Source organism: Oncorhynchus clarkii, chromosome 14, assembly GCF_045791955.1.
Source record: "Oncorhynchus clarkii lewisi isolate Uvic-CL-2024 chromosome 14, UVic_Ocla_1.0, whole genome shotgun sequence".
In the NCBI taxonomy this organism is placed as follows: domain Eukaryota; kingdom Metazoa; phylum Chordata; class Actinopteri; order Salmoniformes; family Salmonidae; genus Oncorhynchus; species Oncorhynchus clarkii.
Window position 1 is genome coordinate 23,712,501 of NC_092160.1, and position 16,387 is coordinate 23,728,887.

A 16,387-nucleotide genomic window follows, 5' to 3' on the forward strand; every position below is an offset into this window, starting at 1 on the left:
GAGGAGGAGAGAGAGAGAGGAGGAGAGAGAGAGGGGAGAGAGGAGGGGAGAGGGGAGAGAGCGTAGGAGAGAGAGGGGGAGAGAGGGGGAGAGAGGGGGAGAGAGGGGGAGAGAGAGGTAGGAGAGAGAGAGAGGTAGGAGAGAGAGAGAGGTAGGAGAGAGAGAGAGGTAGGAGAGAGAGGAGAGAGAGGGGGGGAGAGAGAGAGGAGAGAGAGGGGGGGAGAGAGAAGGAGGGAGAGAGAGGGAGGGGGGAGAGAGAGAGAGAGGGGAGAGAGCGAGAGAGAGGGGAGAGAGCGAGAGAGAGGGGAGAGAGAGGTAGGAGAGAGAGAGAGGGAGAGAGGGAGAGGTAGGATAGAGAGGGAGAGGTAGGAGAGCGAGAGGTAGGAGAGCGAGAGAGGTAGGAGAGAGGGAGAGGTAGGAGAGAGAGAGAGGGAGAGGAGGGGGGAGAGAGAGAGAGGAGGAGAGAGAGAGGAGGAGAGAGAGGAGGGGAGAGAGGAGGGGAGAGAGGAGGGGAGAGAGGAGGGGAGAGGGGAGAGAGCGAGAGGGGAGAGGGGAGAGAGCGTAGGAGAGAGAGGGGGAGAGAGAGGGGGAGAGAGAGGGGGAGAGAGAGGTAGGAGAGAGAGAGAGGTAGGAGAGAGACGAGAGAGGGGGGGAGAGAGAGAGGAGAGAGAGGGGGGGAGAGAGAGGAGAGAGAGAAGGAGGGAGAGAGAGAGGGAGGGGGGAGAGAGAGAGGGAGGGGGAGAGAGAGAGAGAGAGGGAGGGGAGAGAGAGAGAGGGAGAGGTGGGAGAGAGAGAGAGGGAGAGGTAGGAGAGAGGGAGAGGTAGGAGAGAGGGAGAGGTAGGAGAGAGGGAGAGGTAGGAGAGAGGGAGAGGGAGAGGTAGGAGAGAGAGAGGGAGGTATGAGAGAGAGGGGGGAGGTAGGAGAGAGAGGGGGAGGTAGGAGAGAGGGGGGGAGGTAGGAGAGAGAGGGGGGGAGGTAGGAGAGAGGGGGAGAGGGAGGGAGAGGTAGGAGAGGGAGGGAGAGGTAGGAGAGAGAGAGGACAGAGAGAGAGAGAGAGGACAGAGAGAGAAGAGAGAGGTAGGAGAGAGAAGAGAGAGAGAGGTAGGAGAGAGGGAGAGGTAGGAGAGAGAGGGAGGGAGGTAGGAGAGAGAGGGGGAGAGGTAGGAGAGAGAGGGGGAGAGGTAGGAGAGAGAGGGAGAGAGGTAGGAGAGAGAGGGAGAGAGGTAGGAGAGAGAGGGAGGAGAGGGAGGGAGAGGTAGGAGAGAGAGAGAGGACAGAGAGAGAAGAAGAGAGGTAGGAGAGAGAGAGAGGAGAGAGAGAGGTAGGAGAGAGAGAGAGGAGAGAGAGAGGGGGAGAGAGAGGGGGAGAGAGAGGGGGAGGGGAGAGAGAGAGAGGGAGAGGGGAGAGAGAGAGAGGGAGAGGTAGGAGAGAGAGGGGGAGGTAGGAGAGAGAGGGAGGGAGGTAGGAGAGAGAGGGGGAGAGGTAGGAGAGAGAGGGAGGAGAGGGAGGGAGAGGTAGGAGAGAGAGAGAGAGAGAGGACAGAGAGAGGTAGGAGAGAGAGAGAGGGGGAGGGGAGAGAGAGAGAGGGAGAGGGGAGAGTGAGAGAGAGAGAGGTGGGAGAGAGAGAGAGGGAGAGGTAGGAGAGAGGGAGAGGTAGGAGAGAGAGAGAGGGAGGTAGGAGAGAGAGAGAGAGAGGTAGGAGAGAGAGAGAGAGAGGTAGGAGAGAGAGAGAGAGAGGTAGGAGAGAGAGAGAGAGGGGTAGGAGAGAGAGAGAGAGAGGTAGGAGAGAGAGAGAGGTAGGAGAGAGAGGAGAGAGGAAGGAGAGAGAGGAAGGAGAGAGAGGAAGGAGAGAGAGGAATGAGAGAGGGGAATGAGAGAGGTAGGAGAGAGAGAGAGAGAGGTAGGAGAGAGAGAGAGAGAGGTAGGAGAGAGAGAGAGAGAGGTAGGAGAGAGAGAGAGAGAGGTAGGAGAGAGAGAGAGAGAGGTAGGAGAGAGAGAGAGAGAGGTAGGAGAGAGAGAGAGAGGTAGGAGAGAGAGAGGTAGGAGAGAGAGAGAGAGAGGTAGGAGAGAGAGAGAGAGAGGTAGGAGGGAGAGAGAGAGGTAGGAGAGAGAGAGAGAGGTAGGAGAGAGAGAGAGAGGTAGGAGAGAGAGAGAGAGGTAGGAGAGAGAGAGAGAGGTAGGAGAGAGAGAGAGAGGTAGGAGAGAGAGAGAGAGAGGTAGGAGAGAGAGAGAGAGGTAGGAGAGAGAGAGAGAGGCATGAGATAGGGAGGGGAGATAGGGAGGGGTAGGAGAGAGAGAGAGAGAGGTAGGAGAGAGAGAGAGGTAGGAGAGAGAGGAGAGAGGAAGGAGAGAGAGGAAGGAGAGAGAGGAAGGAGAGAGAGGAATGAGAGAGGGGAATGAGAGAGGTAGGAGAGAGAGAGAGAGAGGTAGGAGAGAGAGAGAGAGAGGTAGGAGAGAGAGAGAGAGAGGTAGGAGAGAGAGAGAGAGAGGTAGGAGAGAGAGAGAGAGAGGTAGGAGAGAGAGAGAGAGAGGTAGGAGAGAGAGAGGTAGGAGAGAGAGAGGTAGGAGAGAGAGAGGTAGGAGAGAGAGAGAGAGAGGTAGGAGAGAGAGAGAGAGAGGTAGGAGGGAGAGAGAGAGGTAGGAGAGAGAGAGAGAGGTAGGAGAGAGAGAGAGAGGTAGGAGAGAGAGAGAGAGGTAGGAGAGAGAGAGAGAGGTAGGAGAGAGAGAGAGAGTAGGAGAGAGAGAGAGAGAGGTAGGAGAGAGAGAGAGAGAGGTATGAGAGAGAGAGAGAGGTAGGAGAGAGAGAGAGAGGCATGAGATAGGGAGGGGAGATAGGGAGGGGAGATAGGGAGGGGAGATAGGGAGGGGAGATGGGGAGAGAGAGGAGAGAGAGAGAGGGGTAGGGGATTGAGGGAGGGGAGAGTGAGAGAAGAAGAGAGAGTGAGGGGAGAGAGAGAGAGGTAGGAGAGAGAGAGAGGAAGGAGAGAGAGAGGTAGGAGAGAGAGAGAAGAAGAGAGAGGAGAGAGAGAGGTAGGAGAGAGAGAGAGAGGTAGGAGAGAGAGAGAGAGGTAGGAGAGAGAGAGAGAGAGAGGTAGGAGAGAGAGAGAGGTAGGAGAGAGAGAGAGGTAGGAGAGAGAGAGAGGTAGGAGAGAGAGAGAGAGGTTGGAGAGAGAGAGAGAGAGGTAGGAGAGAGAGAGGTAGGAGAGAGAGAGAGGTAGGAGAGAGAGAGAGAGGTAGGAGAGAGAGAGATTTTAGGAGAGAGAGAGAGGTAGGAGAGAGAGAGAGAGAGGTAAGAGAGAGAGAGGAGAGAAGAGAGAGAGAGGAGAGAAGAGAGAGAGAGAGGAGAGAAGAGAGAGAGAGAGAGAGGTAGGAGAGAGAGGTAGGAGAGAGAGAGGTAGGAGAGAGAGAGGTAGGAGAGAGAGAGGTAGGAGAGAGAGAGGTAGGAGAGAGAGAGGTAGGAGAGAGAGAGGTAGGAGAGAGAGAGGTAGGAGAGAGAGAGGTAGGAGAGAGAGAGGTAGGAGAGAGAGATAGCAAGCTACAGTATGTCCATGATGTGATGTCACTAATATTTAATGTGAGCTTAGTTAGGGTGCTTTCCTGTCGACAAAGGATCCTTCCATTTCTACCATATGCTGACAAGTAGCCTACATATCTTAGATTTAGGATAGTTTATCAATTCCTACTCTACATGTATGCTATGCTATTTCAACAACACAAATATGTCGAGTTAAAAGTCCTTGAGCTTCTGTAATGTCACGTGACGCCTGATGAAACTGAGTATCCATATTTTTGACAGCTCCTACCTCAGGTGGTGGACAAGCCTTCACACATCTCCCCTACATTTTTCTGAATGGACAACCGCATGTGAAAATACCCCTCAAGATGCCGTCCAAGAAAAACTGATCCGATTGCAATTTGCTGAGCAAATTGACATTAATAAGGGGGGAAACAGCATTCAAGATGTCAGTCACTGGTGCCTATTCAAAATGGGGGTATGGGTCCTGTTTTCTGCCCAAAACAGACAAACAGGTAAGTCATGGAGACAGTGATGAACTGACACCTGGCAGCAGTGTGAGGGGGGGGGTTATTAATGTAGCGTTTCTACTGAAAACTAAGCTGTGTGTGTTCTCTGTCTGCCTGAAGGACTTCTCAGACTGGGAACATTCATTTTTATAGTTGAGCCTACATAGGGTAACTGCTCCATTTGTTTTCTTTCTCCCAGAGGGGGAGAAATGACTTTCAAGAGACTAGTGAGGCCGAAAAACCCTTCAAATCACTGCAACACATTCACACAATCATTTGAGGATTCAGAGATGCACTGAAGAAGAAACATTGCAGCATTGTCATGACAACCTCTTTGCCTTGCTGCCAGCTGTCTGTGCTGTAGAAAATATCATTTTTGTGGGGGGCAGCAGGTAGCCTCGTGGTTAGAGCGTTGGACTTGTAACCGAAAGGTTGCAAGATCGAATCCCTGAGCTGACAAGGTAAAAATCTGTCGTTAACCCACTGTTCATAGGCCATCATTGAAAATAAGAATTTGTTCTTAACTGACTTAAATAAAGATAAAATAAAATGTTGGAACATTTACCTGCATTATGATCATGCAGGCAAAGCAGTCTCATACAAAATATTTGTCCATAATAAATTTAAAAAACTGAACATTTGCATGTAGGCTTTTCTGCAAAGTAGGCTATAGCGCCTAGGTCTGGAAAATATAGACCTAGCCTATATCTACCAGGAAGAGAATGAACAAAAGACTGAAATAGTTTTAGGTGAGGTTAATACAAGTTTCTACTTTTTTTGTGTGTGTCCAGAATGGTGACTGGTTTTATTACTGGCCTCCGTGATGACAGAAAGCAAATAAATTAACAATGACCCAGACACCGCCTGAACATTTAATCACTGCAGAACTCTCCAGCCTCTTCCCACTAAACTTCTACCACAGTTGGTTCTACTCTAAACGTAACAGAAGAGCATAGGCGTGAACTGAAAGCTTCTCATTAAGAAAACTAAACGCATGTAGAGGGATTTTAACAAGAATAACAGCATATGAGTCTTAAAGATGTGTGCAATCTGGAGCGAGGTCAATACTATTTCTGAGGACTGAGACTTGCCCCCCTGTTGGTTCATATGAATGAATTGGTCATGACTGCAAAGCAACAACGGTTTATGTTAATGCGCTGCTTCTGCAGCAGGGAGTCAACTGAGAAAACAACTTTAACTCTTGAATATAGCCCCTCTTGAATAGATTTACCACAGATGGACTCCAATGAAGTTGTAGAAACATCAAGGATGATCAATGGAAACAGGATGCACCTGAGCTCAATTTCGAGTCCCATAGCAAAGGGTCTGAATAATTATGTCAATAAGGCATCTTTTTATACATCACTCACATACATTTGCAAAAATGTCAAAAAACCTGTTTTCCCTTTGTCTTTATGGGTTATTGTGTGTAGATTTAATCAATTTTAGAACAAGGCTATAATGTAACAAAATGTGGAAAAAGTGAAGAGGTCTGAATACTTTCTGAATGCACTGTATCTAGGCTGCTATGCTACCACGTACTAGGCAATGCAGCAACTGCGGCTTACCTGTAATCACTGGCTAACATAGTAAAATCAGACAACCAGAGTACCATGGTCCAAAAGTTGACAAATAAATCCCTCCAACAACACATGCAACCTGGATTAAGGGTGAGGTACGATTAATAGGTTTACAAGACTGGATTCATGCCAGATATGAATCCACTATGCTATTGATGAAACAGCTGTCACACAGTAATAGTACTTTGATCATCTTGGCAATCTCCCTTGGAACAAATGAAGACTGGAGCATATAGTGTACAAACCATTACGAACAACAGTTTTTTTATAGCTTTTTTCATTATTGGACATACCCAGGAAATCAGCTCAGTGATTATAAATTTAGGAAATCTGTTCCCACGTATTCCCACACTTAAATAGAGAGACATACAGTGCATTCAGGAAAGCATTAAAAAAAACTTAGAAAATGTGGAAAAAGCTATGTTATTAAAAAAAAAAAGTTTGTTTTTTTATTCCTCAATCTACACACAATACCCCATACTGACAAAGTGAAAACACGTTTTTATAAATTGTGGCAAATTAATGAAAAATAACAGAAATAACTTATTTAAGTCTTCAGACCCTTTGCTATGAGACTCGAAATTGACTGGAGTCAGCCCGTGGTAAATTCAATTGATTGGACATGATTTGGAAAGGAACCCACCTGTCTATACAAAGGTCCCACAGTTGACAGTGCATGGCAGAGCAAAAACCAAGCCATAAGGTCGAAGGAATTGTCCGTAGAGCTCCCAGACAGGATTGTGTCGAGGTACAGATCTGGGGAAGGGTACCAAAACATTTCTGCAGCATTGAAGGTCCCCAAGGACACAATGGCCTCCATAAATCTTAAATGAAGGAAGTTTGGAACCACCAAGACTCTTCCTAGAACTGGCCGCACGGCCAAACTGAGCAATCAGTGGAGAAGGGTCTTGGTCAGGGAGGTGACCAAGATCCTGATGGTCACTGACAGAGTTCCTATGTGGAGATGGGAGAACCTTCAAGAAGGTCAACCATCTCTACAGCACTCGACCAATCAGCCCTTTATGGTAGAGTGGCCAGACGGAAGCCACTCCTCAGTAAAAGGCACATGACAGCCAGCTTGGAGTTTGCCAAAAGGCACCCAAAGACACTCCGACCATGAGAAACAAGATTCTCTGGTCTGATGAAACCAAGATTGAAATCTTTGGCCTGAAAGCTAAGTGTCACGTCAGGAGGAAACCTGGGATCATCCCAACAGTTAAGCGTGGTGGTGGCAGCATTATGCTGTGGGGATTTTATTCAGCGGCAGGGACTGGGAGACTAGTCAGGAACGATGGAAAGATGAACGGAGCAAAGTACAGAGAGATCCTTGATGACAACCTGCTCCAGAGTGGTCAGGACCTCAGACTGGGGCGAAGGTTCACCTTCCAACAGGACAATGACCCTAAGCACACAGACAAGACAATGCAGGTGTGGCCTTGGGACAAGACTCTGAATGTCCTTGAAATGCCCAGCCAGAGCCCAGACTTGAACGCTATCAAGCATCTCTGGAGAGACTTAAAAATAGCTGTGCAGCAACATTCCCCATCCAACCTGACAGATCTTGAGAGGATCTGCAGAGAAGAATGGGAGAAACACCCAAAATACAGGTGTGCTAAGGTTGTCGTGTCATACCAAAGAAGACTCGAGGCTGTAATCACTGCAAAAGGTGCTTCAACAAAGTACTGAGTAAAGGGTAAAAATACAGTTGAAGTCGGAAGATTACATGCACCTTCGTTTTTCACAATTCCTGACATTTAATCCTAGTAAAAATTCCCTGTCTTAGGTCAGTTAGGATCACCACTTTATTTTAAGAATGTGAAATGTCAGAATAATAGTAGAGAGAATTATTTCTTTCAGCTTTTATTTCTTTCATCACATTCCCAGTGGGTCAGAAGTTTACATACACTCAATTAGTATTTGGTAGCATTGCCTTTAAATTGTTTAACTTGGGTCAAATGTTTCGGGTAGACTTCCACAAGCTTCACACAATGAATTGGGTTAATTTTGGCCCATTCCTCCTGACAGAGCTGGTGTAACGGAGCCAGGTTTGTAGGCCTCCTTGCTCGCACACGCTTTTTCAGTTCTGCCCACACATTTTCTATAGGACTAAGGTCAGGGCTTTGTGATGGCCACTCCAATACCTTGACTTTGTCGTCTTTGAGCCATTTCGCCACAACTTTGGAAGTATGCTTGGGGTCATTGTCCATTTGGAAGACCCATTTGCGACCAAGCTTTAATGATGTCTTGAGATGTTGCTTCAATATATCCACAATTTTCCTTCCTCAGGATGCCATCTATTTTGTGAAGTGCACCAGTCCCTCCTGCAGCAAAGCAGCCACGCAACATGATGCAGCCACCCCCGTGCTTCACGGTTGGGATGGTGTTTTTCGGCTTGCAAGCCCCCCCTTTTTCCTCCAAACATAATGATGGTCAAACAGTTCTATTTTTGTTTCATCAGACCAGAGGACATTTCTCCAAAAAGTGCGATTTTTGTCCCCATGTGCGGTTGCAAACCGTAGTCTGGCTTTTTTATGGCGGTTTTGGCACAGTAGCTTCTTCCTTGCTAAGCGGCCTTTCAGGTTATGTCGATATAGGACTCGTTTTTCTGTGGATATAGATACTTTCGTACCCGTTTCCTCCAGCATCTTCACAGGGTCCTTTGCTGTTGTTCTGGGATTGATTTGCACTTTTCGCAACCAAGTACATTCATCTCTAGGAGACAGAACGCGTCTCCTTCCTGAGTGGTATGACGGCTGCATGGTCCCATTGTGTTTATACTTGCGTACTATTGTTTGTACAGATGAAAGTGGTACCTTCAGGCGTTTGGAAATTGCTCCCAAGGATGAACCAGACTTGTGGAGGTCTACATTTTTTTTCCCTGAAGTCTTGGCTGATTTCTTTTGATTTTCCAATGATGTCAAGCAAAGAGGCACTGAGTTTGAAGGTAGGCCTTGAAATACATCCAGAGGTACACCTCCAATTGACTCAAATGATGTAAATTAGCCTATGACATAATTTTCTGGAATTTTCCAAGCTGTTTAAAAATAGTCAACTTAGTGCATGTAAACTTCTGACACACTGGAATTGTGATACAGTGAATAAGTGAAATAATCTGTCTGTAAACAATTTTTTGAAAAATTACTTGTGTCATGCACAATGTAGATGTCCTAACTGACTAGCCAAAACTTTAGTTTGTTAAAAATAAATTTATGGAGTGGTTGAAAAATTAGTTTTAATTACTCCTACCTTAGCGTATTTAAACTTCCGACTTCAAATGTAAATGTGATATTTCCGTTTTTTGTATTTGTAATAAATTTGCTAAATATATATTATTTTTTTTAACAGTTTTTGCTTTGTCATTATGGGTTATTGTGTGTAGATTGATGAGGAGAAAAAAACTATTTAATCCATTTTAGAATAATGCTCTAATGCAACAAAAATGTTGAAAAATTCAAGGGATCTGAATACTTTACGAATGCACTGTACGTGATCGTATCCCAATGTAATCAAGGTTTGAAATGATCCTGTTTTTGCCAAATACTATATCTGTTTGGGATTCTTGCGGTGAATTTGCAGTGAACAAATTATTTGACGGTAGCTAGGTTTTCATACGAATATTCTAAAATCTGCATAATAACAATGTATCATGCGATGGGCTAATATGTTGGATAGATGTCAAAAATGTTAGAGAAGACAAATGCAAAAAGTGTATACTTTACAGTACCAGTCAAAAGTTTGGACACACCTACTCATTGAAGGGTTTTTCTTTATTTTTACTAATTTCTGCATTGTAGAATAATAGTGAAGATATCAAATGAAATAAAACCAAAAAAAGCTAAACAAATCAAAATATATTTAGATTCTTCAAAGTAGCCAACCTTTGCCTTGATGACTCAACATTCCATGACATACACTAAGGTATTGTTGGCAGAATAGAAGGATGCAGTTCACAGCATGATTAATATAATTCACCAATATATTTCTTGGTAGTCCAAAAACTATTGCTATCAGTTTGTAAATCACAGCTGGACTGGTACATTGTTTGCCGCCTCCATTTGGGATGTACTGTTTCAGTTCCAATTTAAAACACGGAGTCTAAAAACACGGAGTCTAACGTTAGCTACTTAGCTAGCTGCTAGGAGGATTTCATGTAATGTTATTGGAGGAGTGGGTGACTGACTTTTTCCCCTCATATCGTTTTTCGGTGGCTATACACAGCTAAAGACGCAGGTGTTACTTAGTTAGCTTGCAAGAACTTGAACTACTGTTATCCAGTTAGCATATCTCTTGTGTTTGCAAATTCACGATTTCAGAGCACTCTCGACTGGGTGCCATAATGCTGAAAAACTGATGATTTTTACGAATGCGCAACACACACCAGATATGACCGGTGTTAGTAAATGTAGGCAAAAAAAAGTAATAGTAGCAAACACTTTAGATAACGTGTAAACAGCCTAACCAGTTCTGTTACGGCGAGTAAAATTGTAAGAGTGAGAAGTGCTCTCATTGGGGCCGGAAGTAGCTAGCTAGCAAGCTAGCCAAATTTAGCCAGTTAGCTTGGGTGCTTGGTTAGGACAAATATGAATGCATTGGTAGGCAAGCTGCAGATGGACGAGTAAGCTACATTCCCCATTGTTTAACAGTGCAATTTGATGGGCAACTAGCTGAAGAAGTTTGAATGTGTTTACCTAAATGTTCTTTGTTAGATTTTAGTTAATCTTGCTCTGGCTAGCATTAGTTGTTGATCTTGTTCAATAACTGAGGAAGAGAGAGCCTACCATTTAAGGTTGTTTGATCAACAGGTCTGTAAAGTTCCAAAATGTAAGAGGTCTCCCGTGGTATTTACATATTTGCAGAAATCCATTCAGGTGTATTTTGTGGCTTTTGTAGAATGCGTTCTAATGATATAAAGTCGTGCTGTTGCAACTGCCTGTAAACACACAGTTCAGTTCAAAGTGAATGATGGCAGGCCTGTGTGGCAAATGGCTTATTTGCATAAAAACCTACTGTAGCTCTGATTGGCAATGGCACAACGGTCTGTGTAGACTCCGGTCTCGGACAAGAAAGATGTTTTTAATTAGGTTTTATTTACTGCAGTGTCTATTATTTGTCCAAACGCATGGCCGCTTTCCCACTCTACATTGCTATAGAATTTCCACAAATACCTTAGTTAAAAAGTTAATTCCCAAACATTCTAAGAATTTATGAAAACGTGAAAATGACCATATCTAAGTGCTCACTGGTCATAAAATATTTGTAAAAGTGTCATATTTTTCCTGGGGGTGTTAATGAACATTTGAATAAGATTTCATGTTCCTAAAAGGTTGTCAGTTTTACTTTAATGTCCATGTGCGCCATGTACGATGGTTATTATATCAATATTTGCGCATAATGGGGTTTCCACCACCATTTCTCGCATAATTAAATTGACCGACAATAAAAGATCCCAACCTGGCTAGCGTATTTTGTTTTGTCAACAATTGGAAAGTCTACCAACCAATGTGGTACCTTATTGTATGTGTGGGATACAGAGATGAGGTAGTCATTCAAAAATTATGTTAAACACTATTGCAAACAGATGGAGATGTGAGTCCATGCAACTTGTTGTGTGACTTGTTAAGCACATTTTTACTCCTGAATTTATTTAGGCTTATTGACTTAAGACATTTCAGCATTTCATTTTTTATCAATTTGTTGTTTTTTTTAAATCGAAAAACATAATTCCACAATGACATAAAAAAATAATATCCTGAACTCATCCGCCCTAAATGTGACTAGGGTGCTACTTCTGTCTCTTTCCTGATGTTCTTCAAACATGGACCGGGTCACTGTGGCCCAACCTGGTCTCAGAGCATTTCGGATTAGTAAATCTGAGACACTCCATTGAGTATAATATGTTAGGTTTCGTATGGTATTTTTAAACTGTGGATGCCCATCATCCATTTCATATATTATGTTGTGAATTACAATTTGTACAATATATGTTACGAATTTGCAAAACATACAATATGTTACAAATTTGCTAAATGTATATGTTATGAATTCAAAATTGATGTGGCTAACATTAGCTAGATGGCTAACGTTAGATAAGCTAGGGGTTAAGGTTAGGAGTTAGGTTAAAGGGTTAATGTTAGGGGGATGGTTAGGGGGGATAACGGTTAAGGTTGGCTAACATGCTAAGTAGTTGCAAAGTAGCTCAAAAGTAGTTGAGTTACTAATTAGCTAAAATTGTCTGTGATGAGATTTGAACAGGCAATGTTTGGGTTACTAGACATTTGCGTTATACACCTACGCCCACCCAACACGTTTAGCCTTAAGTAACCTTCTGTCTTATTAGGCTGAAAAATGGCAAAAGAATGTTGGCTAAGCTAGAACACTAGCACGAGCCCATAGCAAATGAATAGAAACAAACGTTTGGAGTAACACTTAGAATTCAATTTCGCCTAAATGGCACCAAAAAATATATATTTTTTATTTTACCACTACAATCTGTTCTTAGGATGAAATTGAAAAATAACTTGTGTAGATAGTAAACATCCACATCTCGATGGTGCCAAGTGTGCTTATGTTTTCATAACGAGGAAGTATGTAATTAGAAAGAGGAGAATATGCTGATTCAAATGGTGTCCGACTTGAAAAAAAATCTAAATATACGCATTGCGAGATATTTGGCAAAATATACCAGCATGCCTCTCCATAGGAAAACAAATGAGGGGAGCTCAGCGTTCCAAGGGAAAAAGGTATGTCGGGGCTGGCGTTTGATGACAACCGAGTACGCTGCCCAGCCTTGCATAATTAGAAAGAGGAGATTCTCATGATTAAAGTGGTGTCCAATTTGCAAAAATTTAAATATACACATTGCGAGATATTTGGCAACACAGACATATCTATATTTCCCTATAGGAAACAATGGGACAACCTCAGAGTTCCGTTAGTAATTTTTTGTTGTTGTTTACATTTTAACTACCAGCAACGTGGGCAGCTCTCATTGCCAACAAGAGCAAAGCAAGCATTGTGGCGTAGAACAATAGGCTGGGAATAGAACGTTTGGAAGGCGAGTTGGTGCCACGGTACTCAATAGAACTAATAGAAGCTGGCAAGGTGAAAAATACCCTAAAATAAGGCTGAGTGCAATGAACTAGTTTTTATCTGAAAAAAGCATTGTTAAAAATGTCAAGTGTCCAAGCCAAGTCTTATGTAACCATCCCAAAAGCAACAAGAGTCCCGGATTTACATTTACTATGTTGCGTCTGGTCTATGAGACCAGGTTGTGTGGCCGGAAAACATGTTATGCACCACAGGCGCAATTGTCCTTTCTGTTGACACTGACTGTTGGGAAGATAATTCAGAAGACAGTAGCTAGCTCTCATCAGACAATGACTAGACTTTGTTCCATGTCGTTAGTTAGCTCCACATGAACGCGAACTAATGCTATTAACATCACTCTGGCCCCTGTTGTGAAAAACTAAGACGGTAACTAACCAACTAAATTAGCAGCATTGACTATAGTTAGCTATGCTAAAACACTGCCTGTGTGACAAACCTCGGTGGTTTGGTTCACGGTTCTACCTGTCTGAAGAGCTAACGTTAGCTAGCAGCTAACAAGCATAGGCAAAACGTTGGTCTAGCACACGCAGCTACGCAGGACAATTCTGTAAGATACTTCTGAGCTAAAGTTATACACTTCACAGTCATTTGCCCAAGTGACATAGCTATGTTGCTAGCTAGCCAGCTAACGTAACTCAAAATAATAAATCTAGCTGCTAGCTAACTATTAACTAATCTAAAAATCCCTCACCTTCCCCGATGCGCCGTCTCCGATGACTACAATTTTAAGTTGCTTATCTTGACTGTCCTCTTCTGAGTCCGACATATTGAAATATATTGCAATGAAGATATTATTGTACTGAAAATGTAGCTACTGCTATTCACAGTAATATCGTCAAAATCTTTGAATATAGCTAGCTTGCTAATCAGTTAGCTAAAATAGACTCAGCAGCAGACGCCATGTTTCACCAGCCACTCATGCCAGGCATGTTCCATTTATGTTTTGTAAGCCTGTTATTTACAAACCCTTTATCGGCCAACTGAAATACTTGTACATTAAGGACACATTTGATGTTACAACTTTTATGTAAAAAAAATATCATCCAAGAATAGCAAATAAAGAAGGTTAAAATGTTAATTGAATAAAACTGCTTTACAATGGACCAGTCCAAGGACCTGAACGCGCAACAGTGACCATAGACTACGCGTCCTTGTTGCTATGGTAATCAAGGTCAAAGACTGAGAGGCATTCTTTCCAGATAAAGAAATGTAGAATTTAAAACTATTGACCATTCCATAAATAATACTTTTCTCCCCCCACATGATGTAGCATAAATTGCATAAAATAACTGTATGAACTATGTAGCTGTACACCTTCAAAAACGTTCCACATCTCCTAGCCTAGCCTATTCATCATGATGGTCCATAAAAAAAATATTCAAATTCCCAGGTAGCCCGAGGCCCTAATGGATTTTAAATTCAGTAGACCTGAATTGTGTTCATATGGGATTGCGACTACTCAATCATAGTGATCCATTCAGACGTGGTTTAAATTTTAATTTTACTAATCCCATGTGGCTCAGTTGCTGGAGCATGGTGCTTGCAACGCCAGGGTTGTGGGTTCGATTCCCACGGGTGACCAATAAGAAACAAGTATGGACGTACTTGGCTACTGTAAATGACTCTTGATGAGCATCTACTAAGTGACTAAAATGTTACACCAATTAATGCTGTCGCTCTCTCCATGTTGGGAGCACATTCATCATTGTCGTTTGCAGAGGAGTATGGAATAGAATATCCTTTTCATTTTAGTCTAGGAAAGAACCTGAGAAAATGCATGTAGCTGTTACTTTGCAAAAGCATATTGTATTCGGCCTAGATAGCCTATATCTTCAAAGTAATATGTTGGTTTTAATTTATGTTAAATTTAGGTTAATGGTTCATTAAAAATAGTTATAAATGTATTCATTTCAAATTTCACCGTTTTCAAGATGGCGTCAGTTTAATTCAGTCTGTTATAAGAGATGTTATGTGGTCACCGGGGCCGACCAGCAGGTAATACAGAGGAAATTGCACCTGGAGCGGTCAATATTGGCCCATCAACGTGGTAAGTGAGGGTGCCAAGATTATAAGAGTATTGTGAAGGTATATGCGTGAAAGACCCTAAACTGGACCCAAAAAAATGCACAGGTATGCACACACAAAGCATGCAATGTATAGGTTATTGAACATAATTATGTGTTATGCGAAAGTAACTTACAAAATAGACTCCAGTACAGATGCTACGTAAATTGTTTGATTGATTTCAAATGAAATTGTTTGGCAACATGATAGCGGGCAGTTATGAAATCTAAGAAAATATTATTGCCAATATCTTGCACATGTTCTTCAATTATGGGTACCATCAGAACCCTCGTAAATATCTGTAAGAATGGAAAATTAATTTTCATAATACAAAAATACTATTTTTCAGCAACATAAAGCCTTAAATATGAATCTTCAGTGAAAATCCAAGGCAGTGGTGTAATGGCACGGAAAAGGGCACATATTCAGTCGAGAGGGGACACCGATTCACTAGACAGGTATGGCCCAGATTCATCCAAAAACAACAATAACACGTTTTCATTTTCTCCCGTCTCACGTTGGTTGTTTGGAAATGCAGAGGAAATGTAGAGATTCATTTGAGGACACATGGGCAAATAGATATAGTCATGTGGTATAGTAATGACATTTGTTACAATATTAATGTTAATATAGAATAGCTACATCTGCTTGTTGGAAGGACTAGTCACTAGAGGTCATCCCTAATCATTATTAAAGATCCCTAATAACATAATAATGCATAATACAGTATGTGTATGGGTTATGATTAGGTTTTCCTTCTCTTAGGTGAGTACATATATTAATCAATAAAGCAGTAACTATTTGAAATATGTATGAACAAAAACACATGTGAGAATCAATCTTCAGGCTATGCGTAATGTTAGACCACATAGGTCCTATTTAATGCATGATTTGTTAATACGTGTGAATATATTTTCGCATTGTGTGGTACAACCTACAGCCTACACTAGTAAATGTTTAGGTAGGTTGGTAAAGTTTATTTTTGATACATTTCTCACATAAAATGTCAAACACCCTATAATGATAATCATTTGGTAGCCTAATCTTTAAATGTAATCAGCATAATAGCCTCTATCGGGAATTGCAGCATGGGTCAGGCTAGCGGGAAAATATTTGATGTGCTATTTTACAATAGCCAACTATCAAATACATATTTCCTTTGTTTTATGTAGGCTATAGGCCAGCTCAGTACTATACAATAGTATACATTTCCAAATTATGCTGCGTCATTTTATGCCAAATAAAAGTGTACAATATTTAGTTTGTTTATGCAGTAGGCTAAACAATAACATACATGTTATAGGCTAGGCTATAACTTTTGATATTTTAAATTATATCTTTCTTGAACGTTACATTTGTATCCATTCGGAATCGAATCTCTGAAAATATATAGACAGACATCGAACGCTATAGGTTTTAGACCGTTCAAAGACCGTTCTATTCCAATAACCAAGAGTAGTCAGACTAGACTATGCTTAGTACCTTTTTACTTATTATAAGAATGTTTGATGCACAAGACCAATTCACGTATAGATTCAGTTTTGTCTCGCAACTAATATTGCCACATCATTTTTCAACCGCCATGTCCACGAGCTCTAATCTATACATCCCC

General features: G+C 42.5%; 1 protein-coding gene across 2 annotated transcripts in view; it reads right to left on the reverse strand.

The window, feature by feature from the left end:
* LOC139366427 (ras-related protein Rab-28-like) overlaps window positions 1–13,640 on the reverse strand; it is a 75,013-nt gene extending 61,373 nt beyond the window's left edge. The window contains exon 1 of one of the 2 annotated variants that reach the window (XM_071103901.1): window positions 13,403–13,640. In XM_071103901.1, the coding sequence (XP_070960002.1) occupies window positions 13,403–13,477 (75 nt within the window). In that variant the 5' untranslated portion in view covers window positions 13,478–13,640. The remainder of the gene's footprint in view (window positions 1–13,402) is intronic. The other variant, XM_071103902.1, reaches the window with a different exon arrangement.
* Between the last annotated feature and the right edge of the window lie 2,747 nt (window positions 13,641–16,387).